The sequence below is a fragment of the Erigeron canadensis genome, chromosome 4 (assembly GCF_010389155.1).
Source record: "Erigeron canadensis isolate Cc75 chromosome 4, C_canadensis_v1, whole genome shotgun sequence".
Taxonomy (NCBI): domain Eukaryota; kingdom Viridiplantae; phylum Streptophyta; class Magnoliopsida; order Asterales; family Asteraceae; genus Erigeron; species Erigeron canadensis.
This window is the reverse complement of record NC_057764.1, coordinates 17,289,713-17,316,995: the sequence shown is the minus strand read 5'-3', so window position 1 is coordinate 17,316,995 and position 27,283 is coordinate 17,289,713. Positions and strand designations below refer to the sequence as shown.

The 27,283-nt window shown below is 31.7% G+C and overlaps 3 protein-coding genes across 3 annotated transcripts; all 3 read right to left on the bottom strand.

The window, feature by feature from the left end:
• Positions 1 to 8,470: 8,470 nt before the first annotated feature.
• LOC122596478 (cysteine-rich receptor-like protein kinase 15) lies at positions 8,471 to 13,589 on the bottom strand. Its single transcript, XM_043769058.1, has 7 exons — positions 12,753 to 13,589; positions 10,986 to 11,135; positions 10,252 to 10,376; positions 9,957 to 10,167; positions 9,611 to 9,848; positions 9,127 to 9,277; positions 8,471 to 8,959 (listed from the first exon to the last, which is right to left on the bottom strand). Exons 1-7 carry the CDS (start codon positions 13,546 to 13,548, stop codon positions 8,612 to 8,614), a joined length of 2,019 nt encoding a protein of 672 aa, XP_043624993.1. The 5' UTR covers positions 13,549 to 13,589; the 3' UTR covers positions 8,471 to 8,611.
• Positions 13,590 to 15,239: 1,650 nt separating this feature from the next.
• On the bottom strand, positions 15,240 to 16,068 carry LOC122598582 (NDR1/HIN1-like protein 26). Its single transcript, XM_043771178.1, has one exon. It carries the CDS (start codon positions 16,053 to 16,055, stop codon positions 15,351 to 15,353), a length of 705 nt encoding a protein of 234 aa, XP_043627113.1. The 5' UTR covers positions 16,056 to 16,068; the 3' UTR covers positions 15,240 to 15,350.
• Positions 16,069 to 18,164: 2,096 nt separating this feature from the next.
• Positions 18,165 to 24,736, bottom strand: LOC122598239 (gibberellin 2-beta-dioxygenase 8). Its single transcript, XM_043770843.1, has 3 exons — positions 24,047 to 24,736; positions 18,638 to 18,959; positions 18,165 to 18,540 (listed from the first exon to the last, which is right to left on the bottom strand). Exons 1-3 carry the CDS (start codon positions 24,499 to 24,501, stop codon positions 18,310 to 18,312), a joined length of 1,008 nt encoding a protein of 335 aa, XP_043626778.1. The 5' UTR covers positions 24,502 to 24,736; the 3' UTR covers positions 18,165 to 18,309.
• Positions 24,737 to 27,283: the final 2,547 nt, after the last annotated feature.

Genomic DNA, 27,283 nt, shown 5'->3' with positions numbered 1-27,283 from the left:
CCGAAATGAGAGCGTAACTAGATTTGTTTGTATAATCAACCTCATATAAAATACTGTTAGAATATGAACACATAAATAACCATATAATCACGAGTAAGCGAAACGGAAGAAATCGAAACAAATATGTAATCAAATTAATTAACAAATAATAGAATTGAGTTGTGTACCTTATGCAAAGTTCCAATAAAGATAATAATAATAAGATTATTATTAATGCTTAGGGTTTAAAGCAAAACCCCTCTACGATCGCACACTAGACACCCCGAACAACGCATGCTAGTACTCGATCACAAACCAAACAAACCTTTTGCTTGAACCTTAAACTTCAAAGTCGAAACCCCTCTTAGAAGAAGGATTTTCGGCCACTTCAAAGAAAGGAAGAAAAATGAGAGAATTTGCTTATGTGAAAAAGTATATGAAAAATCTAGAATTAAGCCTCTATTTATAGGACTTAATTAGGTTAACATAACTTGGAAAATAAACCCCATCCATTTAGGGTCCAAAATCCATTTTCCAATTTTCACTTTTTAATCCTCCTTTTTAATCAATTAATTATAATTAACCTTTAATTATGTTTAATTAATCATTTCGTGATCAAACTAATTAATATATTACTTTAATATATCAATTAATATTATCGAGTTACCGTATCATTTCGTGTGACCTCATAGGCTTAAACTATTCCCGGACATGCAATTTATAATAAAATGATCACATTCTAACAAATAGTGTAATCTCACACGCATCCAAGGCGAACACTCCCAATGAGAGCGTAACTTAACCTCATTCATTACTACTAGTGTAATAAATTGTTTGTGCATTTTTATTTATTCTCTGCATTGAGGAAAACGCTTCTATCTTAGTCATTGTCACTAAGATATATCAGTAAAATAAAATTTGTCACCCTTCCATGATTTTATTTCTTTGGAATAACTCTACGTCTAACTATCTTTATCAGTTGACTTGACCTTTACTCATTTTGACTTTTTAATTCTGTTAATATATATAAATCATATCTTATATATAGTTCTTCAACTCTTAATTTATATATGAGTGTCTTAGACAACTAGATATTAAAAGAATGTCACCTCAACACAAAGTGATTAGAGCAATGTCATGAGCTGATATGCCACAAAATCGAACTTACTTTTATTTTTAAACTCTGCCCTCTTTTAGACTTGAACCTTTGATCTCCCCAAATCCAAAATTGCACCTAACTATGAACACATACAAAGTCCCTGAAATTTGCGACCCTCTGGGTCACTTTTCCACCCAGATCTGTTCCTTTCAACCTACAAACTACAAGGTGGCAGTTAAGAGGATTGATTGTGAAGGTTTAAGGTAGAGTTGTATCGACGACATGGCAAAAATTTTATCAATTATTCCATGACCGTGGTAAGAAAAAAAGTATGACCCAATTTACATATCTTATATGAAATCAAAATTAAAGCAGGACCAAATCAATAAACTATAAAGTTGTATTTATGGATTACAAGAGATAAAAGGTTCAGTTGTTGAAGATGTGGAATGTAGCTGTGGGACTTCATAGACCAAAATTACCAAAGTTCCTAATTTTTTCATTTTATGTGATTAATGTAATCATCAATTTTAATGTTAATCGAGTTTGGACACAATAAAAACATAGAAATAATTATAAAAAATAAAACAAATAAAATACCTTTACAGATAAATAGATGACAAACAAAACAGGGGAAATTACCAAATACAAATTGAAAGCAAACCCTTAAATACGTCTGTTATGTTCTACGTAAAATACACTTTGCATTTCTGATTGGTATAACTTGATAATAGTAACCCATTCGGTCCAACACCAATATCACAATTAGCACGAATCTTGTGCCTTTTACTTTCCCAAGTCGCAACTTTAAACTTAATCGAGGAAGCAACCTCAAGCCGAAATAACACTTGTCCGCGTATCTTATCAGCCACGAATTGGGCCCATCGGGCCTCATCAACCACAAATGCAGGCCTAGCCAGCATGCTATCGAGAGACGAGAATCGTTGTATTTTTGGGTGATTGGTAGAATGGAGACATTATTGGCATTGCCCCAATGTTCTGATTCTGATAATACAGTGTAAGCTGCATTGCATCGTAGTAGATCCCGATATTAAGATTAGGATTTCGAGCAGTGTAAGATTAGGATTTCGAGCAGTCACATTTTTGGGTAAGAGTGCTCATGTTTTGTTGTGGTTAATGATTGAGAGGGATATGGTGATGAATTTAAGGAGTAGTCGTGTCAGACGTGTCTTAATTGCGGATTGACTGGGTCTGAAGAAAGGTCAACAAAATGCATTATATCACTATATAGCACGAATGTAAGAAAGTTTGAACGAATGTTTATAGTAGGAAATAACTAAAGTTGTGTGTATTGTATATAAACAATTTTGAAATAATGTTTATTGTATGTAAGAATTTCGTTTCAACCAATTAAAATCTGACAAGTGACACATGTATATGGTTGCCACGTATGTTTTTTTACATACAATAAACATTTTTTCAAGTTGCTTACATACAATACACATAACTTTAGTTTTTTCCTACTATAGACATTCAGTCAAAGATAGTTACATTCTAAAAAACTAATCCCTACTATATACTACCAAGTTGCTAGTTAAATGATACAAGCTCCAATATATATCGATCAAAAAGCACCAGAGTCATGAGTCAACCCTTCCATTGGTCCAGAGTCAACCCTTCCAAGTTGGAAGTTCCAACCTTCCTCTATGTTTTATCCACATAAAACTCAGAACTTTGACTTCGTCTATGATCCTTGCCATGTTTACAGCTTTATGATTATAGATTTTGTCATTTCTAGTCTGCTATAATATCCACGCGGCTGAGTGTAAAATTGCATGAATAACTTTTTTCTATTTTGACCCACGCAAAAGTTCATGTGAGCGGAATGTATCTTGTATCCCAAATAAATAAATTTCGGGTAGCCTGCACCAGTCTGAAATGATATTCCAAACTTTTTGGGCCGTAGAACATGACACAAAAATATGATCTCGAGTCTCCAAATCAAGCCCATTAATTGGACATAATAGAGACCGGACTTGAATATTTCTTTTTGCTAAAGAAGCGATGGTGGGCAGTCTTTCAAGGTTTGCTTTGCAAACCAAGAATAACACCTTTTTGGGGATCCATTTATTCCGAAAAAATGAAGATTCGGGGAGAGAGTGTACCTGATCTTGCGATTTCTTTTTTATACTTTCCACTGAGAATGAGTTGATTTGGTCTACATCCCAGCACCACTTGTCACGAGAGCCAGAAAGTCAGGTTGTGTCAATTAGGCTAAGCATGGATACGTATTCATTAGTTTCTTTCTTGGGTTCACTATAAGAAAAATCACCTTTTGCAACAAATTTTTTCGTTACCAAAAAGTTCATTTTCGTTGCAAATTGTTTTTTGCAACGAAATTTGCAACGAAAAAATTCATTTTAATTAAGTGGTAATAAAAAAGAATTTGCGACGAAATTTGCAACGAAAAATTTATGAGTCCCCCTTTTTTAAAGAGAATAGAAAAGAAAATCAAAAAGAATTTGCGACGAAAATTTGCAGCAAATTTTGCAACAAACTTTTGTTGCAAAAAAGAAATTTCAAATTTTAACAAAAAAAAGTGGAGGGAAACAAAAACAAAGGTGGGAAATCAAAGAATCGAATTTTTTGATTTTTGTTTTTTATGAAATTTTTTTACAAAGAAATTTTTTTTTTTTTTAAATACAGCTTTTACAAATAAAAATATTAAATTAACAAATATCAAAAACTTCTTTATACTCAATAATTCAACCAATTTTACATCCACGAAATTATAAAAAATATATATATTTTTTTTTAATATCATCAAAAATATATACAAACAATGAATAAACAACTAATTGGATGTATAACAATACCTTATATATAATAAACAAACAACATATAAACATAAAAATTACACAATAAACAAAATCTGTACAATTAAATATGCAATCCTTCACTTTTTCTCCTTGAACAAATCTAAAAAAATATAAATAATTAATAAATCAAAAATATAAAACTAAAAATTTACAGTTTTCTGAAATATAAATATATATGTATATATAACATATATATACATACATACATACATACATTGGGCCTAACAGACCCGATACACTTCTTAACCATTCGTTGTATATAACTTGTGTATTTGATCCATTGGCTCATATATAAGTGTGTATGTGTGTATATGTATGCATGTATAATTGGATATCTGTTTTTCCTAACTTTGAGAAGCTTCGCTTATGGTGTTTGTATAATCATTGGGCCTAGTAGGCCCGAAACACTTCTTAACCATTCGTTGTATATAACTCGTGTATTTGATCTATTGGCTCATATATAAGTGTGTATGTGTATATATGTATGCATTGAGCCCAATAAGCCTCGCTGATGGTGTTCGTCTAACCATTGAGCCCAATAAGCCCGATACACTTCTTAATCATTCGTTTTGTATATAACTCATGTATTTGATCTATTGGGTAAAATATAAGTGTGTATGTGTGTATATGTATGCATGTATGACTAAATATCTGTCTTTTCTAACTTCGAAAAGTTTCGTTTATGGCATCCATCTAGTCTAATTATTGGGCATAATAAGCCCAATATCTGCTTAATCATTCATTTTGTATATAACTCATGTATTTGGTTTATTGGGTCAAACATAAAACATTGAGACTAATGGGCCCGATATATGTTTTTCGAAACTACGAGAATCTTCGTTTATAGTGTTCGTATAATCATTCGTTGTATATAACTCGTTTATAATAATTATTTGTGTATACGATTATAATAATGTTATTTTTCAATCTATCATTTAATTAAAGTATTACAAGTTAATAACTTTTTTATATAAATTTTAAATTTAATTATAATTCACAATATAAAAAAGTAAAAAGAATAATAAAATTTTTTGCAACGAAATTTCGTTGCAAAAAAGTTAGCGGGAAAACAGATTTTATAGAGGCAAAATGTGAAAAACAAATTTTTTGTTATGCAACGAAAATTCGTTGCAAAAGAGATTAGTGGGAAAACGAAATTTTTAGAGGGAAAAGGTTGAAGCCAAAATTTTTTTTCTACAATGAAAATTCGTTGCAAAAAAGATGGTGGGAAAATTTTTTCACACTGGCGGGAATAAAAAGCGCAAAAAAAAAATTCGGGGAAAAATTTGCAACGAAACTTTTTCGTTGCAAAAAACATTTGAGTAAAAGAAAATAAAAACTATTTTTAAATTCTTTTTTTGCAACGAATACGAAAATTCGTTGCAAAAAAGAAAGTTGACTAAAAAAGTCAAAAAGTAGAAGTTTTTTGTCGTTTAGTGTATTTTTTGCAAAGAAAAATTTTCGTTGCAAAAAACCATTTTTCTTGTAGTGGTGCTAGGTAGCGATTCCAAATAAAGTTGAAGGTAGAGCCATATGAGGTGGACGCTATATGGTCAGCTACAAAACAATTTTTAGCAGACTCCATTGTTGAATAAATTTGGAAACCGGCCCATTAGAGGCTCCATACCAACCCAAAGGTCGAACCAAAATTGAATAGACTTCCCATTACCTAACACACCTTTTACCAGTAAGTCAAGATCCATGCATAATTTAGAAAGGTTCTCGAGACTTTGCAAATGTTACCCCACGGCCCAGGAATAGAAAGCCTGCTGGGGATAGAAGACCAGGACCTAACATATATTGTGGTGAATTGCCCACACAACTTTTTTCCACAGAGATTTTCCATCAAAATTTTTAGACTAATCTGTTTACTTCCTCTTTATAACTTGGTGTCAAGGGAACCATATTAAGCTTGTTTGTTATATAGTGTGTTATTAGAATAAATATTGCTTTAAAGATAGTTGCCATATCAAATAAAATTCCCAGTTTACTGTTCATAAGAATACTGGATAAGGTTTGGACTCTTGTTGAAGAGGTGGCCAATGGACTTGGGTGTGTGTTAGGGAGTACGTTGATTGTTGGTTTGAATGCCCATGCCACACATTGACGAATCTAAGAGAAATGCTATTATATAATTAATTTAAGGGAAAAAATAACCCAAACCTAATTAAACTAAACGTTTCTTTCTTTCTTGACGATTTATTTATAACCCTCGATCAGATTCCATGGATTCGGCTGATCCGTTTTCATCTCATTCTGCTTACAAAAAGGAAGAAAAATCCATATGGGGTTGTTCACCCAAGGATTCGGTTGACCTAAATGAGAAAGCAAGGCCGGGCTCAGTTTTCAAATCTAAGTTATCCTGAAAAACTTGTATGCCTAACAGCGATGAGCTTCACAATGCAAGATTATCACCAGCAATTAAGACACTCTAGAAAACAAAAACAAAGAACGTTGCCTTCAATGTTTATACATGAACAAGAAAGAAATAGCGACGATAGGGGAATTGAACGAAAAGGAGTTTCAGTAAAATTGCTATCTGTTTTTGTTCTTTGTGGACTTTGTCCGTTCATATTGTAATGCATTATTGAAAGACAGGCTCGACTTCTATGTAGGCAAGATTATGATATATGGTCTCGTATTGGAAAACCTTTTGTAGACGATAAAATAGTTCCTGATATATTTGAAACTAGACATTACTCTTTTAAGCAAAGTGACGTACTCAAGGACAAAACCAGAAGGAAGTTGTTTGAGAAACGTGAAAGCTATTTGATGAAGATGGAGAAGCTAATGATGTTCTATCATTGTGATGACAAAAAAAAATTAAAGAAAAGAAATGCTTGAGAAGAAAAGGAAGCCAACATGGAAGAAGATATTACTCAACAGGGATGGTTATATAGTAAACCTAGGGATGGTTATATAGTAAACCTATAAACTGATGACCCACTTATTTTTATCATAAATTGGTTACAGATCGAGATCAATTTAATTTATTAGACTAGTAAGTTACTCATGACACATTTGTTAAGCATTGCTCGACTTGCTAGATTCATCGGTGTTAGTTTTATCATAATCATGATTATTAGTCTAGTACTTTTTCCCCCGTCGATCAATTGTTGAATACAAATGTGATTGGATTAATAATGTGATTTTTTTGTTGTATATAACCTTTTGCATAAGAAACTACTCAGTTGAGCTATATTTTAACATACAATCCATCTCATGCTAGTGAGATGGATCCTAAAGTTTTTTTTTGTCTATAATTGTTTCTTCTTTCACTCCTAACTAGGTAATCATATTTCATTGAAACCCAAAGCTTGAGAATTTAATAGCATAGGGGCGAAAACCTTCTTAAAAAAGATAATTAGGGTGCATCTCAATACATATGAATTCTACCAGCATATTATTGATAAAATGTTTACTCCTACTGAGGGAAAATACTAAGCTTTGCCATTTCCGAAAGAAATAATCTTCTAATTTATTTGCTGACTGATCAAGGTAGCACAATCATAACCCATTTTCGCTTCCATTTTTTTGTATACGTTTGTAAGTTGTTTCTAATAAACTAAAAGAAAAACGATCCTTTTCACCTGTCCATGAAGAACAGAGACTTTCTATAAAGAAGAAAACGAGACACTTCCGGTGAACATATATGGAAGTCAAAGTGACCGTAGAAGAATATATAATTGCAAACTGGTCAAACTTTGAGTATTTCAATAAAAGAGTAGTATGAGATTCGGGCCAAAAACCTTAAGAGAAGAAACCATATCATAAAATGATGAATAATATGATATTCATACCTATATGTGAGTCGATTAAAAGAATGGTTTTCGACATGATTTCTGTCCATTAGCATCTAAGAAACGACATACAGTGGATGGATATGGTCCTTTCCAAAATAGAAGAAACCATATCAAGAAATGATGAATTTTGTTTTGACGAATGGATTCGAGGCTACTTATTTCATACGATTTCAAATTGTTTTGACAATTTTCAGTAGCCCATGTGTTTTTCACAGATGACATATATTTTCATGCAACTACTCATCCTTGGTTTTATGTTTGTGATACAACAATGTTAGCTTTATAGTCGTTATGGTCTTACTCAAAGATTATTGGGTGGCTGGAAACTACCTGATGTTGTGGTAAATGGTTTGGTCATGACTTGAAGACGTACTAATGCATCGACTATGAAGGGCACATCATTGATTTTAATCTGGTTTTTCTTAGATTTTCTTGCCACTTTATAATGGTTGTTTAATTGGTTGTGCTATTTGGCTAGTCTGTAATGTTGTGCAATTGGTTGCTAGCTCTTAGGCTAGTATACATATTCATGGCATGTCATGTGTATGAACTAATGTGTTATATAGCCACATTACTTGTACTGAACTTTTAAATGTTGTTATAATATATTCATCGGGATATCCCATTACCCAAAAAAAAAAAATGTTAGCTTTATAGTCGTTATGGTCTTATGTTATTTCTGTTTTTGTGTATATGTAGATCATACTAACAACACTCAGAATCTCAATGGACAGACAACAATGCGTTAATGGACACCACAAATACATTCGAGATACCACTTCATATTTAATTTGAATCCACGTTTAAACACAAATCGTAACATTGAATGTCAGTTTCCTGAAGTGAAATGTAGAACTGTGTGTGTTCTGTATTAAGTGCCTTACAAAGACTTATCTAGGAATGAAATCCGATAATGAAAGACCATTAGCAGAAAATATATTTTCTCCTAAAGCACTACTCTCTGTTAAAGATTTACAATACTCTGGTAGGAGTGGCATATGGGGATTATTGTTTTGATGCATGAAGAATGCAGGTTCTGATGGTATTGGAAGCACGACGGAGAAGTTATTAAGCATATGAACAACCTCAGCCATGGTTGGTCTATCATTAACATTTTCTTGAATGCATAACAGCCCAATGTGTATAATTCTAGTGATATCACGCAATGAACCTGATCCCATCTTTAATGTCGGATCTATCAATTCTGACACTGTTCCATTTCGCCAACTTTTCCATGCCTAAAACAGTTAAACAATTACGATATCTTTTGATCAGGGCACATACTGTCTAGCAAAACTGTAACTTTCTATATATATCCTGCACTTTATATTCTCACAAAAAATATATATTTGTCTTTGCGTATCATATTTCCAAATGGCTGTAAAGGCTGGATCAAGACACTTACAAAGCTATGAAGATGCTCCATGTTCTCTCCAATACGGAAAAATTGGTTCTTTTGCCCTGTTACCATCTCTAGTAGTAACACTCCGAAGCTAAATACATCAGACTTCACTGAAAACTGTCCATGCATGGCATATTCTGGAGCCATATAACCACTAAAACAGTACACAACAAGGGAAATAAGTTAGCATGTGTGTGAAGGAATTACAAGTCTTTAAAGTTAAAGTTTAGATCCTATATCGTGCATGCTACATTGCTTTGTTATAAATTTATTGGCTGTCCAACTTCATTACTCATATGATATATAATCAATCGTTCTTGCAAAATGTATTGGATATTAATATATAGTTTTTACTTGGCAGTGTATATTTTATCACGAGTGTACTTCTCTAAATGGTAGTAAAAACTAGACCAGATTTTCGAGATAAACATGTGGTTAATAAAAACATGTTTATACCTAGGCATGAATCTAAAGGAATAGTACTTACTAGGTTCCAACAATTCGACTTGTATCACCTTGAGTTTCTTCGGGTTTAAATAATCGTGCCATTCCAAAATCTGCAATTTTAGGGTTCATTTCTGCATCTAACAAGACATTACTAGTTTTCATATCACGATGAATTATTGTTAGACGAGAATCCTCATGAAGGTACAAAAGTCCCTTGGCAATGCCATGGATGATCTTGTATCGCTTCTCCCAATCAAGAAGTGTACGTTTAGTTGGATCTGTAGCACAATTGTTGATTGCTTACTAGTGACAAAAATAACTACAACAAAAACATCATCATTTTCGAAACATAGTGAACTTTTCAAACAAATCAACCTCAAGCTTACCAAATATAAAGCGGTCAAGACTTCCATTTGGCATAAACTCATAAACAAGAAGACGTTCTATTCCTTCTATAGAAAAACCTATCAGTCTGACCAAATTACGATGTTGAAGCTTCGCAACTAGCAAAACCTCATTTTTGAATTCCAAGTCACCCTGTCCTGAATCCCTTGCTAGCCTTTTAACTGCAATTTCATGTCCGCCTTCAAGATTGCCCTATATATTATATGGTAGCAAAAGTTTAAAAAGTATGAATGTTCTTAATATTTGAAACATAATTATAAATACTAATATCTATACCTTGTACACTGATCCAAATCCACCTCGACCAAGCTGATTCTTTTCAGAAAAATCAACTGTTGCCGCTTTCAATGTACTAAAGTTGTATTGCAAACATTCAGAAGTTCCAATGGCCATACTTTCCACTAGTATAGAGGCAAAGTTAGAAGTTGCTAAAGCGAGGAGCGTTTCCAATGATACTATAACTAAAATTCCAACAAGGGATCGATGCATTCTATTGCTAAACCCAGCACCTAAGTCAAACTATTCGATACATAAACCTCTTGGCAATAATATAAAGAATAAATTAATACTAGGATTTAAGACTATACTAGTTCTTTATATGAACTCAATGATTAGCTAGATCCCTCATATCTTGAGGAGGAACCACCAAAACGTTGAGCCAACCCAAATATGAAAATAACACAAACACCAAATTAACTATTAACTAGTAGTGGTAAAAAACCAAGTAAAATTCCAATTAATTAAAGTCATTCACTATTTGCACATTCCGCTCTTTACTCTTAAACTCTCACCACACCTGCTATAAATGTATAAAAAGTTATGCTCAAGACAGAGCTTTGTCAAAAAGGAAGAATGCATTCCTCCCCTTGGTGAGGTTGACATTTTGTTCATTGTTTTATGTCAAACTCTAAAAGCTGAGAAAGGCAACATCATCAAATTACGAAATTTGTTACTTTAACATGTCATCATTATAAAAATAATACACTAAGAATTATACATATAGAACTTACTCAAAACAAGTTTAGAGGATGATTGCATCATTTTCTTCCTCTTCTTACGTAATGTGATGAAGATACAAAGCAAAACCATTATCATGACAACAATGACTGTGATGATAACAGTTACTAATATTATAGTCCGTTTCGTGTTATTTTCTTTGCCTGTAACATAAAAAAAAAATAATAGTAACCCGTGTTATTTTAGCAATTATATTATGTATGTGAAATAGATTTTTTTTTATACATTAAAAAAGGTTAATAATATGTTTACTATAATAAGTAAAATAAGTTTGAAGATTTGGGCAAGCTTTCTATTAATTAGCTAGTGAGTGTGTATAGTTCTATTATATAAAACCGATTTCATCCTTTAAATGGTAACTTTTCCAACACTTTTAAACCTTTTGCAATATTATTGACACTTCCTACTTCCTACAACATTCCATTCTCTTTTCTTTAGAACTTACCAAGAATCAGATTACATAAAAAAAACACTAATTCCTGGTAAGTTTTTACAGAATCAAATTCCACTCTCTCTTTCATTTATTTCAACTAAGAAATTGATAACCTCAAATTGTTTTTTTATTCACTACCCTTAACTTCTCAGAATAACTACATTACTTCTTTACAAGCACGTCCCATCTACCGCATTGCGCGGGTACTTCTCTAGTGTTGAACAATATTTACTTTTCATGTGACCTTTTTGACGCGCTACAAGGAACTCAGACAAGAAGCTTAACAACTCGAGTGGCAACCGAAGTCAGATACTTCGTACTAAAAATGGCGGTGAATTCATGTTGTACATGGGTCAAGCTATTTGTTAGCTAATTGAGTTAAATAAATAAAAGATAGAATCGAGCCAAGCCTAACCGAGATCTCACCAAGTTCAAGCATCATTTGGACTTCTAGATGGAGCTCGAACTCTTGGCTTAGTTAAACACTAGACATGATTTACCTCGTGAGTCGACAAAAAAGAGCTTGATAGAGCCTTTAGATATTTTATATCAATACATATAAAATAACTAAATATGCTATAATTTAAATTGTCAAGCTCAAACAATTTAAACTACGCACGAGCAGAACTGGAGCTTTAGTCGGTCGTTTGAAGTAATTATTATTAATTTTTTGCGAACGACAAAAGCGATAACAGTCCGAAACAACTAATATTGTATGTGTTAATTTTCTTTTCTTTTATATCTATATCGACTCAAGAGCTAAATAATTACTTTAAAGTAAGGTATTAAAGTAATTACTCCTATGTCCAATCATATGTGTCTTACTTTGAATTTTTAAAGTTTTTGTACAATAACTTTGACTATAAATATTTTTAATTATATATAATTCGATAAAAGTTATATCAATGGAAGCATATGTAAAACTCAATCAATTCATATAACTTTCATCAAGTATCATATAACACAAACAAATATATTATTTAAGATCAAAATTGCATAAAAAAAACTTTAAAAATTCAAAACTGTACATTACTAATGGGACAAAGGGGTATTATTTTAGTCGTCGTTAATTTACAAATAAAATTATTACTCGTATTATAATGTTTGCAGAAACAACTAATATATACAAGTATTAATTTTCTTTTCTTTTATTTCTATATATCTGTCTTGTGTAGTTTTTTTTTAGTAATGATATGTTGTTTTAACAGATAATAATACTACTTATATATGAAAATTTATTTTTTATAATTACTAAGTTTGATACAAAGAATGAATTAACCGATTCTAGTTAGTCAACCGATAAAACAGGGGATTAAAATATATATACCTGGTTGTTGTGAAACTGGTCGTCGTGGTGATATATCAGCAATCTCATTAAAAAACCTATATGTCTCATACCTATAATTACACCTAGGTAGAAGAAATCTACCACCAGCTCTCCCGTTCAAAAAATTGGGTATCTCATTGATAGAACCCTCTAAGCAATCATTGCATTCCCTTTCCGACAAGTTTGGAATACACTGAACAAGCCCATATATAGTCGAGGAATCCGGTCCACTCACGTTTCCTGCGGCAAATTTTAGTAGCGGCCCACCATCGTTCACAGCCTTCTTTCTCAAGTAATCTAGTAATGGTGTAATAGCCCATTCCCATCTGAACCGACTACCATCACTAGTATTTTGAGTGTTAATCAAAATCCCAGCAAGCTTAAATCCAGTTTGCTCCAATATGCTTTGGTTGGAGTAATACAAAAAGCAGTTTTCATAGTACCCTATTGCTTCCCTTGTGTTCGGGCAAATACTTCGTAACTTAATTATAGAGTCATTTAGACAACTTTGACAAAACTCTGGATTGACATCACCTCGACATAGGGCGACTGAGTTGACTCTATCGTTTCCTTGGCCAGTGGAGAAACTGAAGAAACCGGAACTGGAGTTCGTGCTTGGAAGCGCAGAGAGGGCGTTGTCAAGATTTTGTTGGTATGTGCTATTTATGGTATAGTTAGACGCGTTTTCACAGACATAGGCAACGAAGTCGGGTTGAGCTAAGGTGGTTTTATTGACTAAATAGGTGGAAATAAAAGAGGACCATATTATCAGTAGTTTTACGGTACGTGTGCTCATGTTTTGTTGTGGTTGATGATTGAGAGGGATATGGTGATGAATTTAATGACTTGTATCGTAATTCCGTATTGACTGGGTCTGAAGAAAGGTATGCACGGAAGTTAATCCACAAGAAAGAAAAATTACACAAACATGAGGTCCTCATTCATTTGCGAGAAGTTTCCAATTACTCTCTACATGAATTTATAGAATACATTATGCACTTTTCTTTTAATTTTCATTATTAGTATCAGCTCCCAAAACAAAGTAAGAAAGCTAGACAATTGTGCATAAAACAAAAGTGACACGCAATAAGAGCGTAACTAGATTTGCTTGTATAATCAACCTCATAAAATACTGTAATCTCACACGCATCCAAGGCGAACACTCCCAATGAGAGCGTAACTTAACCTCATTAATTACTACCAGTGTAATAAATTGTTGTGCATTTTTAGTTTTCGGGTTTAGTATCTGGAGGTGTAAGTAACTTTTACACTTTTTCTATTGTGTGAATGTAACTTTCATTTGGTTCACTGTATGTAACTAACTCGTTAAATTGAACGATTAATGTAAAAGTGTATACGTGGCACACCATATGAGCTGCCACGTAGAAGTTTTTGATTGGTCTACGTAAAATTTTTACATTAATCGTTCAAATTTAGCGGGTTAGTTAGATACAATGAATCAAATGAAAGTTACATTTACACAATAGAAAAAATATAAAAGTTACTTACATTTCCAGATACTTAACCCTTAGTTATTCTCTCATTGAGGAAAACGGTTCTATCTTAGTCATTGTCACTAAGATATATCAGTAAAGTCAAATTTGTCACCCTTCCATGATTTTATTTCTTTGGAATAACTCTACGTCTAACTGTCTTTATCAGTTGACTTGACCTTTATTCATTTTATTTTTAATTCTGTTAATATATATGCATCTTATATATAGTTCTTCAACTCTTAATTTATATATGAGTGTCTTAGATATTAAAAGAATGTCACCTCGAGCTGATATGGCACAAAATTGCAATCAACTTTTTTAAAAAAAAAGTATGAATCGAATATCACAATCGATGGTTTAGGTATGTTGTCTTCACGCTAGAGAGGCCCGTTACGTACCCAATCTCTAGTAGGAGATAAAACCATTTAATAGTCCGCACAAAGGTACGACAACATATTAGGGGAGACTTGAACTTGAGTCTTCTCAAATCCAAAGTTGCACCTAACTATGCACACATATAAAGTCCCTGATATTTGGGATCCTCTCGGTCACTTTTCGACCTAGATCTGTTCATTTCAACCTACAAACTAAATGGTGGCAGTTAAGAGGATTGATTGCGAAGGTTTAAGGGAGAGTTGTATAGATTATGTCGCATTGTATATATACAACTAATGTAATACCGCAAGCTGACTTGGGAAATTTTTATCAATTATTCCATGACTGTTTTAAGAAAAAAAATATGACCCAATTTACATAACTTATACATAAATTTCTATTAAACCAAAATAAAGCAGGAACAAATCAATCAACTATAAAGTTGTATGGAGTACAAGAGATAAAAGTTTCAGTTGTAGAAGAAGTGGAATGTAGATGTGGGACTTCATAGACCAAAATTATGTACTACCAAAGTTCCTAATTTTTTCATTTTATGTGATTAATGTAATGATCATCAATCTGAATGTTAATCAAGTTTGGATACAATAAAACCTTAGCAATAATTATAAAAAATAAAACAAATAAAATACCTTTACAAATATATAGTTGAAAAACAAAACAGAGAATTACAAATTGAAAGCAAACCCTTAAATACGTCTGTTATGTTCTACGTAAAATACACTTTGCATTTCTGATTGGCATAACTTGATAACAGTAACCCATCCGGTCCAACACCAATATCACAATTAGCATGAATCTTGTGCCTTTTACTTTCCCAAGTCGCAACTTTAAACTTAATCGAGGAAGCAACCTCTAGCCGAAATAACACTTGTCCGCGTATCTTATCAGCCACGAATTGGGCCCATCGGGCCTCATCAACCACCAATGCAGGCCTAGCCAGCACGCTATCGAGAATCGTTGTATTTTTGGGTGATTGGTAGAATGGAGACATTATTGGCATTGCCCCAATGTTCTGATTCTGATAATACAGTGTAAGCTGCATTGCATCGTAGTAAATCCCGATATTTAGATTAGGATTTCGTGCAGTCACATTATAAGCAGCTTGAGCCGATGCAAAGCCACCGTCTTGTGCTAAACTAGCCATCGAGAATTCATTGATATAAAATCGTGGACGATGTGGGCGTAAACTAAGCCATAAAATGAACATTATGAGACCAACAATGAACAACAGGCTAAGAAAAATAGAACATATTAGTTTCGAGACACGAGTTGTTAGGCTTTCTTTGACACGGTGCACGTAGTAACTTGCAGTGTGATGACGCCTTAAGTCACGGCGCTCGTTTAGGTGGGGCCGGTTAAGGCGGTCATCGGGTGTGTAGTGAATTGGGATTTGCTGTTGTGGTGTGCTCATGTTTGTAGGTGAATACATTGTGAACAGAAGCCATTGGTGAATGGTGGATCAAGTTTTCTTTATATGAAAAACAAGAATAAGGTGGCCGCAATAGAAAGTGATACTACTAGTCTTTTGGTTGTAGAAAGTAAAGAATATTTGTCAGCTCAATGTAGTGTCATAATGGGTCATCTTTTAATATTCTTGAGAGTGTTTATGTTAGAAGTTTTAGTTTGTACATTATGCTACTCTAGTTGTACGTATAGAAGTTTCGGTATTTCTTGATATGCACTGTAAGTATGTGTATGTAGATGCTTTCTAGATATAGTAACTTAGATTGCAGATGCACTTGTATTACGAGTATAATACAGTAACTACCGTGCATAATCCAATCTTTTACAAGCTATGTACGTGTATGTCTTTAAATTACCTGTTAAATTGAAATTAAAAACATAAACAAAGAGGCTTAAGGTACATTGTTGGGGAAAAGGTTTTCTAAATCTCCAAATTTTCAAATTTTCCATTAATAAAAAATAGAAAACAATGTTTTACGTTTTCTGGAAATAGTTATTTAAAAAAAAAAATATGCGCGTTTATAGTTCTTTATATTTATTGTAAAACAAAAGTGTAGAACTGTTTTTCCCAACTAAAAGGGTCATTTAGATAGCTTCGACATTTTTCACCAACGTATACAATAATTTGATCAATTAGATTATTTCAAAAGCTGTTTTGGTACTTTTATAACGAACATAATCACGAGAGCGAGGTGTGGATTGAATCCATTTCTGCGTTGAGGTTTCTAATTAAAGGCCCACTTTATCAAGCCCAGATTTAATGAAAACAGGTAAGTTACGACAGCCAGCGCTTCTAATAGTAGGCTAGTAGCTTGGCCCTAGAATACAGATATGGTTCAACTTTTTGGAGTATGTAAATTGTAAGTTTTCAAACTTTAATGCTTTGTCCTTTTGAGGGTGTAGTAAATTTTTTTATATTTCCAAATATCACATTTTAATAAATAGTAACTCTTCCAATGATTTTATCTTTTGAAGTTATCTCTTGTATGTTAAAGTTAGAACGATATCTAAAGATGATAGTGGTTGGTTTTGCTTCAAAGCTGAAAACAGAATTTATCGGTTCGCTCCCTCCGCTTCCTCATGGACTTCACTTCCTCACACAACTCACTTAGAGGCTCGCCTCACACCAAACAAAATTGTTATATTTGATTTTGTTTTGTTCGGTTTTTCAGTTCAGTTCAGTTTGGTTCGGTATTTGGTTTTTTATTTAGGGTTTTCACGCTTTTAGCTTATTAAGTGTATAAACCAAAATACTCAATTGTTAAAAAAATAAAAATAAAATAATAATAAACTTAAATAAAATATGATCTTTTATAACTAGTTACATTTTAAGTTGTTAGAAACTTAGAATTGGCATGCTTTTTTACAACACAAATTGATTTAATTGTATTTAAACCATACAAAGATATTTATTTGTGCACCAAAAAGGAAAAATGATATAATCATAAGGAATATTTTTATTTATTTTAATTGGGCATTGATGTTGATAATAGACATTTGGGCCGGACACTTTGGAAAGTTGTAACTTGTAAGTAGCTGATCGAAGAATCTAGTCTCACAATTATCCAATCCGATGTGGCGATGTGTAATAATGTAATATTCGACATTCATGGGCTTGGAGAAGCCGTGGGCCTAAAATAGCCCATTTTGGAATATTACAAGAGATTTTCAATAGGTGAAAATTCATGGCATATTTTTCTTTTTTCTCGACAATGCGACTTCTAATGCTAACACTTTCAATTTTAATTTTACTTTCCTCGACAATAGCCCATTTGACTTTTTCCTCGAAATACGACATACTAATTCACACATTTGTCTATTAAGAAATTTGCACACCGGCGAATTAGTATATTACACATTTGGTTATGTATCATGGAACAAATAAAATTTTCCATAAGTCATCAAGGGTAACTATCATTCTTTGGGCTCCAAGGAATGTAAGACAATACGTGACTTCTAACACTTTTTATTATGTATTATTTATAGTTCAATTGATTATAATTATACAAGAGAGCCTCTTTCAGTGTTTCCCATAGGTGAAACCGATGAAGCAAGAACAACGTAAGCAATTGAATATACTTCTTTCGATTCGGAAAAAAAAATGTTGCTCATATAGGAGCAATGGTACAAACAAATAAGGGGATATATATTTCCAAGCTATGTAATTATATAATTGTATATAAACTTGAGGTCTATTTACTTTATATTATAAACCGAGGAAGCCCTATTTTGTAACCAAATTTCTTGACATCATCTTGAACCTGTTGTCTGAATTCTTTAAAGCTGAATCTTCTATAATTTGGATTTTCGTCACAGCTCTGAATCATTGTTTCGTATGAAGGGCAGAAAAAATAAGCAGTGGAAAACCTTTCGGATTGGTTATTAGTGACCACTCGATGCTCAACACTTTTATAAACATCATTGCTCCAAGCCTAAAACAGATTAGAGAAAACAAGTGGTTAAATTTAAAATATGTACACTTAAATGAAATTAATTTTCCTAGAATTGACAATTAAATAACATTCAAACCTGAAATAGATCTCCTATATTGATGATTAAAGCTTCTTTATTCGGTTTAACAGCAATCCATTTCCCGTCTTTCACTAATTGTAACCCTCCAATTTGATCTTGGTGTAATATAGTGAGAAAGTCGCTATCGGTATGTGGCATCAATCCAAAAACTTGTGAATATTTAGGGCAAGGTGGATATCGGTTCATTCGAAGGTAACAAGTGCTAGGCAAACAATTCTGCTTGAAAAAATCGGACTTATGCCCTAGCTGCTCTGCCAAAATCTCAGCCAAGTTTTCCGCTAGACTAGAAACCATAGTCGCAAACTGATCCATGGTGGTGCTGAAAAGATATAAAAAGTAAACAATGTAAGGTACTTGTTACATGGCCATAACTTTTATAACATGTTAGCACTTGGCCACTTTATAAACTAGCAAAAATAGATAAATATATATTAACTTAATTTGGCGAATGCATTTCGTATATAAGTTTACTTTATTATTATTTCATCATGTTACACGAAGGGCGACGATGGAAATGTGCACTCAACTGTACAGGTTCCAAATTCTAATTGGTCTTTAAGCCCAAGTCAAAATAAGAAAAGAGATATTTTTAGCCCAAATTCACTTCAAAATCTATTCTCCAAAGTAAAAACAAAATAATCATACTGGACCCAAATACAAAAAGGGATACGTGAAGTTGAAAGTTTCTTAGGCTAGGAATCCTGGCATTGTGCTTCTAAAAAGGCTAGAAGAATATTCAAAGGGTAAATTTTGATGATATATGAGTTAAAAAACTTTACTATATAGCTAGTGATTGTATTGATGCATTTTATTATTTTATATATTTTTAAAAGGGTGAAACTTCATTGATATATACACGTATGAAACCATATAAGGTCTGAAACTAGCCAAAAGTTACTAGAGAAATTCTATCTCGTGATCTCTGTGTGACTGTGTTAGGATGATGTTTCACTATGTAAGAATTATGTTTCACAAGACATGTGTTCAATGTGATGTGCGCTCTGGACGGTACATGGGGATGATTTTCACCAACTTACCCTTTTTAATATCTTTTTATTAACAATGAAAACTTTTAGTGTTTATTTTTGAGGGCCAATTCAAGTTATCGTGTATCTCTAAACTCCACTAGACAAGCTTGTACGTGTGACACAAGATATATATTTATGACTCAATAAACCCCTGGCCTACTAATGTGAATCAACAGACTGATCGTAGTCAGAAACAACAGCTCATAGTCCACATGATTAAAGTTATCTTTTGAAGTTGATTCGATATGTATAACCAAAATTCACCATGCATGCATGTATACACATGGAACCTTACAACAAATATTGCATGTGGTAGTACTAGCTAGCTACTAAAAATATATATATAATCAGATCATGAGGCTATCTCCAATGGAGAAGTTTGTGCACATACGTCGAGGTCCTTTCCTATCCTATTCTTGTCCATAGCATTGAAGAATGTTCGTCCTTGCTTGTCTATAGCCTATATATCCTTAACCAAGGATATGGTTTTGGATGTCCATAGCCTCTTTTTAACTTTACATTTCATTTAAAGATATGATGTAAGATATGTAAGGATGTTTGTATGGTTGAAGGTAAATTTAAAAGATTTTGAAGATTTGTAAGGATATGATATGGCAGCTAAAGGATGCCTAAAGACATCCTTAGCATTGGAGATAGCCTGACTATATATAAATAATAATACAAGTGTATGGATAGATCGGATGTATCTCTTTGACAAGAAGAAATCTAGTACATTTCTTTACCTTATGGTAATTAGCTTTAAAGGACAATTGGCACAATAGATTTGCACCCACCAATCCAGTGGTCACATGAATGTTTACATAGGTAGGTACCACATACAAAATCACATTCTAATGATAATAATAGAGTATTATATATAATATATATCGTTATATATACAGTTGTTCATATTGTATGGACCCAAGGAATCCACAAAGCGAATCGGAATCCCAAACAAAATTCGAGGAACCTAGAAATATATATATATATATATATATATGTCACGTCTCACGTCTCACGTCTATCGGTAACAAAGGACTTCTAATAATGTGTCTGATTTTAAGGGTTGAAAACACAAGAATAAGATGAATAACATGACACTCCATTTTTATTATACCGAGTATAATACAAATAGCAATATCATAACACCGAGTTTATATAAATAAATCTATCTTTTGAAAAGTTAATTTCACTACGGATATTCATCAATGAATGGCCGGACTATCATCCATTTTTTCGAATCCACTAAGATCTCACGTTCGAGACCTTGCACATCCTTAGTCTCAATCGATTTTATACATAAAGGGAATATTCACAACTCAAATTTGTCATCTAAAACAATTTTCTACTTTAAACAGTTGTACATCAAGTTTGTCTTTGTTGTAAAATGATAAATTTTTTGTTGTGAATATGTCCATTCCCATACATAAATTGTCTTTTGGTTATGTAACTTTTTTTGGTCGAAAATTCAAAACACTACCATAAAAACTTTCTTTACAGGCCAATTTTTTTTTTATTGTACAATCAAACTGTAGATTTTGTGAACTAGAGAAGTAAAAAGCATATTTGAAAACCGCGTTATAAGCCTCCACCTTAATTTATTATTGCCCTTTATTTTAGACGATGTCATAGATGATGCTTTCTTTGCAATATATAAGTCACAAAGTTGAGTTCTTTGTCTTTTGTAGTTGTCTTAGTGTAATTTCTAAAATTTGATCATTTTTATCAACAAAGTTATCGTTATTAATGAAGTAAAACAACAGAGAATTAACTTTCTAAATAAGACAAAAGATAACAAAATAAAATTTAAAATCGATAAATTTGAAGATAAGTTTCTAGCTTAATGTAGAACCTTATAAAATGCATGATTACAGTTCTTTACAAAATAATTGATTAAATAAGAAGATGAAACCAACTAGGATGGTGACCATCGAGAAGGTGTTTGGTTACTAATAATCACATATTTGAGGTAGATTAAAGAGGGGCATTTTCGGAAGTCTTGACCGGGTAGCATTCACTACAAATAATTTTGCACATATCCATACTTTTAGTTAGTTTGAACAAATTAAAAATTTTGTCACACTTTTATGTACGTAAAAATATGTAAAAATAGAGGTGTTTAGAATTTCTTCACATAAAAAATTTGTAGATTTAAAAGTTCACATTTTTTAACATGAACATTCATAATTATTTTGTAACACCCCATTTGTTCACGCTAATTAAAAAGATAACGTGAACAAATGAGGTGTTATAAAATAATTATGAAAGTCTACACTAAAAAATGTGAACTTTTAATACTACACACTTTTTAGTGTGGAGAAATTTCTATACACTTTTAGTTCTATATGTTTTTTAAGGTATTTATGTAGTTTAAGAGTAGAACCAATATAGTTTGTGGTTCTAAATAAAAATTATAACGGTGAAAAGGTATATTTATACATGTCAATGTTAGGCTAATACATTTAATAGAAATTTTTGCATCTTGACTTGAGGTACAAGATTTAAATTGAAGCGGAATTATCTTTATAAAAAAAAAAAAGTTTCACTAACAAATGAGAAGATTTCAAATCTCAAACTATTAATATGGATAATCCATCGTTGCCGACTATTCTATCCTTCTTTTAACGATATGATTCAATGCTTAGAATCATGTGTTGAGTTGGTGAATGACGACTTCTTTCATACCCTTTATCGTCAGACATGACACACTATTAAGTGTCATCTCTACTAATCAGCTGTCAACGCATATGCGTCATGTCACTAAATTATCATTAATTAATTTATTTTTATTTTTTTAGTGGTAAATCGACTCTAATTATAAACTATTTAAATAATTCCGAATAATCTCATGTTAATATTAAACCATAATTTTTATCTCATAAAATAAAACCTTTGCTCGATCTAAAAAATGAGCTAATTCTGCATTAATCAAAAACTTATATTAGAAAAATAATATATTTTAGCAATCTTAAAATATTAAACACCAACTTTATCCTAATATAAAAAATTGACAGTGATGCTATTTGATCCCTCAATGACTATTTAGGTAGCCCACAAGGACGATTTGTGTTGATAACTCTTAATTATATTTGAACAAACAATAGCCAAAAATAGAACTTGTTCTTATAATGGATGTTATTAATTTTGTTATTAATTGACAGTTACATATCCTCCATGGGATGTTATTAATTTTGTTTTATTAAATACATAAATAAATTTATAAACATATATATCCACACTATATACAAATTTCATATATATATGGGACCCATTTCATTCATCACTCCATTCCGAACTGATGAAGGCGTGTGCTAGACGAGTTTTCCATTGGCAATACTCCTAGGTGACCTTAGTAGATAAAGTTAAAAGGTAGGAGTAGTTACCCCAACCCAAATCTTCCTCAAATTTCCATATCATTATCTTTTAATAAAACCTCTACACTTTAAATTTTACCAATTTACACTAAATCACCCCAAAATAATGACGTCACTCACCCCAACCCTAATATTTCAACATCATCTTTTTTATTTTTATTTATTTTTACTCCATAATAAAATCACAAGCTATATAAAATTAAAATATATATACAAAAAAAAGCATACATATATATTGTTGAAAGAAAAATTTAAAAAAAAAAATGGAAAGTACTAAACCGTAAACAATAATATATACATGTAATAAATTTTCATACGTCAAAACTATAAGGGCTGAATATATAAATGATTAATTAAAAAATTACTTAAAAAATTGGAAGTGGTGTGTCAGCCCACTCGTCTCCTACATATGTATATACATATATATATATATATATAGATCATATATATATATAGATAAAACTGCAAACCAATTTATATATATATTAATAAAGATTTTTTAAAATAGTAAAAAGAGAAGGAAATGACCGTTGGAGGCCCACACTTGCGTTACTCTCTCCTCGGTGAGACTACCCATATATTCATCCCTTTCATCCCACCCCGAGCCACCGGCGGCGATGTGCCCGCGCGGGCCGGGGTTCCCGCACACTTTCCCGCAACTCTTAATAGAATGATTCGGTTAAAATGCATAGAAGACTGGATATTAAATGTCAATTTATAAAAATAAAACTTGGTTACCTACAATATATATATAAATAAATTATACCATGTAATAATTTACATAATCTCTTGAGGTATGTCTGTTATTGATTTTCATAATTAATTATAGTTATTTCTATTACTATTACTATTAATATCATTTCTATTATTATATGATTATACATATACTCCATTAAATATACTGCCATGCTATATATTATAAAAATGATAGATTATATATGAAATAAAGGTGTAAAAGCACACAAAAATAATGGCAATTATATATATATAGAACGAGAACATACCTGAGACTAGTGAGACCACCCATGTTAGAGATATCAGTCAATGGTACATGAAATGCTTCTGACCAAGCAAGTTGTCTTAAACAAGTTGCTGATGGAGTTCCCCACCGGTAACTACCCGCCGGAAAATTCAAATTTCCGTTGTTATTCGCCTTATCGAAAAATGGCCTCTTGAATACCTTCATTTGTTCACTTCTCATTTTGTTTAATATATCCAATGACACTCCGTGATTTATGACTTGAAAGAACCCCCATTCTTTTGAGGCCTCGGCTATCTCTTTTTTGCACTTTGCACTTTCCCTCCCTCCTCGATATAATCGACTTAGATCAATCATTGGTAGCTCCAACTCTTCAACTTCGTCGAAAACGTCTTCATTGTAGTTCTTGTTCATCAATGCTTCATGAGTATCAAATAAGTTTTTGTAAATTTCGACAAAAGGTGGCTCATATTCTTCCATGTCAATATATATATATATATGGAGGAATTATAATGAGTGTGAAAGAGAATCGATTCGCTACGAAACCCTAGTGCTTAAAAAGCGAAATAACTAATGTTGCTTAGGAGTTCAATTTCGATGAATTTGAAGAAGATGGAAGTGAAAGAGGGTAAAGATAAGGAAATTTGTTTGGTAATGATTTCTTGTTGTTTCGTCGTCGATGAAAACGTTATTGGTTTCTTGTTAATTTTCGTAATGGTTGATTTTAAAGGCATAGGAGACAAAGGTGATGCATGTCATATGCTGTTGATGTTAGTATATATTGTGAGCATGGAGAGAGAGATATTTAATTGTAGAAGTTGCCGACCATGGATAAAAACTCTAGAAATTTTTAGCTTTTTCCCCCTTTCATATATAAATTAATTAACGGTAATTATCAAATAAAACACGTCTTACCGTTTAACGTTGAGATTCTGTTCAAATCAAAATAGTTGGTTGTTTACGGACTGTATTACATCCTGCTTAAAAGACTTTTAGTTCTCAAATTTACAAAATAAATTAATTAAATTTAGTAAAGTAAATAAAGTAACACATATCTCTATCTCTATATATAAAAGACTATCAGTAAGAGCTCAAGTGGCGCTCTACGTCAGTTTTTTCTTATGTGACATCACAAGAACGATTCAAGTGACAAGTCAAGTGACAAGTCATCAGCCACGTAGGCAACTTATCTGATGTGAAGTGTTCACTAAGCATGTATATAAGCCACTAAATCATTTTTTAATAAGAAAAGCTAGAGATGGGAATTGAACTCATGACCTCTAAGTTACCATGCCGTCACATTTGCCAATTGAACCACAATGACTTTTGTTTTAAATTTAGAAAACCACATTACTTAAATACTTATGATATTAATTACTCATCAATTGCTATTCTAGAAAGGAAATAAATAGATTTATGTTTCTTTACCATCTATTATTATTATTATTATTATTATTATTATTATTATTATTATTATTATTATTATAACGACGATATTATGTTTATTGTTATTAAATATATTATGACAGATTAAAATATTATTGTTACTAAGATCATTATCAATAGATAGTCGTGTTATCAATGGGTTTAAAGATTAAATTTTATTAATTTCTTAACTCATGTGTTTTTGATTAAAGTATATACTAAAAATTTCGAATAAGTTATTGATCGTGTGCTACATGAATCATGGCCACCCAATAATGTTTATCTTTGTTATTAATATTAATGTGATCAATACAATTGTTATTTGTGAAATTCACTTTTTGTTGTGATCATGATCCATATTCCATCAAATTTTTACAATAATATCACTATACTCTAAGTAATATAGAAATATTTTCAAACTAGGTAAATTGAAAACATTGGGTTTAAGGTTACATATAAACATATACATATACAACATACTATTGCCCCCCACCCCCCAAAAAAAAACATTTTTTTTTCTTAAGATTAATCGCCGACTTAAGGTAATAGTTCTATTTACCATTAATTTATGTCATTTAAGGATGTCGTCCTTTATCTCTGTTATTTGAATTGTTATAGGATCGAGATTACTTGAACGTCACTACTTTTGTCATGTTGTTGATGTGTTCTCATATCCTTAAAATTATGGTTTTATGAGTTGTACATATAGAAAATGGAAGATGATGATGAAATGCGTATAGGTATGGATTCGGAAAAAAAAAATAGAATGAAGACTGAATGATCACAATTAAACACCAATCTTTTCATTACTTTTCTTCTTTCACCCATATCTAGATATTTTATTTGTTTGTTCTTCCTTAATACTTTAGCACCATATGTCATTAAATATTTCTTGTATTTGATTTATAAATGAACTATTATTTACAAGTTTTGTTTAATATATATATAATATTTGAAAGTAGAGATATAGGTAGATGACGATCGTCCGATTTCAGGCTAATTTAATGGCTTTTTGTGATTATTCTAGGTAATCAGCTTTATTTACGATTCATCGTTATCTTAGAGTAATAATATTGTTATTATTATTTTTATTACTATTCATATTAATGTATCTCGGTTATCATATTATTATCAATGATTTTCAAATCAATGGGTTTAGAGATCAATACTATTATTATATTATGATTTTTTAATTATGATTTTAATATTTGTTATTAGAATTATTGCGAAGAATATTCATATCATTAAGTTTATAAACTTGAAATTCGTTGATTTAGTTTCATAAAAAATTTACCTGCTTGATCACTCATAGTTTACACATATCAGTACAAACTGTGATACTAGAAACATTGAAAATCTCCATTAGGTCTAGAAGTATTATCACTCACAATTATGTGTGTCTACATTATTTTCTTTTATAATCTTCTGAGATTGTGTTCTCAAGACAACAAGATGTGTTAGTAATTGTCAAGAGGTATAACAATGTTCAATGAAAGCCAATGAAAATATAGATGGTGGGATTATATATAGTAGCTTGTGTCGGTGGCCACTTTTGTGAACAATGTTGGCTATACGAATGATTTTTCAAGAAGTTATGTCTTTGATTGTCAATCGATAATTCGCTTCCATATGATTTTGAAGTTCAAATTTAGAATGACATTGTATGGTTCCTTAACTGGTAGATTAACTGAAATACATTTATGTAACACCCCAAGATTTTAAGGTAAAAGAAATTAACCCATTTTCATAGTCTTGACATTAAATTAATTTCCTAGTATTTTATTTTTAGATATAGGGTTAATTTAGTTGGAACTTTAGCGGATAGCGGGTAAAATAC

Coding starts and splice junctions, on each gene's coding strand:
- LOC122598582 (XM_043771178.1), bottom strand. CDS start 16,055: ATGAGCACACCACAACAGCAAATCCCAATTCACTACACACCCGATGAC.
- LOC122598239 (XM_043770843.1), bottom strand. CDS start 24,501: ATGGAAGAATATGAGCCACCTTTTGTCGAAATTTACAAAAACTTATTT. Junction 18,960..24,046: donor GGTGGTCTCACTAGTCTCAG/GTATGTTCTCGT, acceptor ATATCTTTTCAG/CACCACCATGGATCAGTTTG. Junction 18,541..18,637: donor ATATAGGAGATCTATTTCAG/GTTTGAATGTTA, acceptor AATCTGTTTTAG/GCTTGGAGCAATGATGTTTA.
- LOC122596478 (XM_043769058.1), bottom strand. CDS start 13,548: ATGAGCACACGTACCGTAAAACTACTGATAATATGGTCCTCTTTTATT. Junction 11,136..12,752: donor ACCAGTTTCACAACAACCAG/GTATATATATTT, acceptor TTTATGTTACAG/GCAAAGAAAATAACACGAAA. Junction 8,960..9,126: donor TGGAGCATCTTCATAGCTTT/GTAAGTGTCTTG, acceptor TAACTGTTTTAG/GCATGGAAAAGTTGGCGAAA.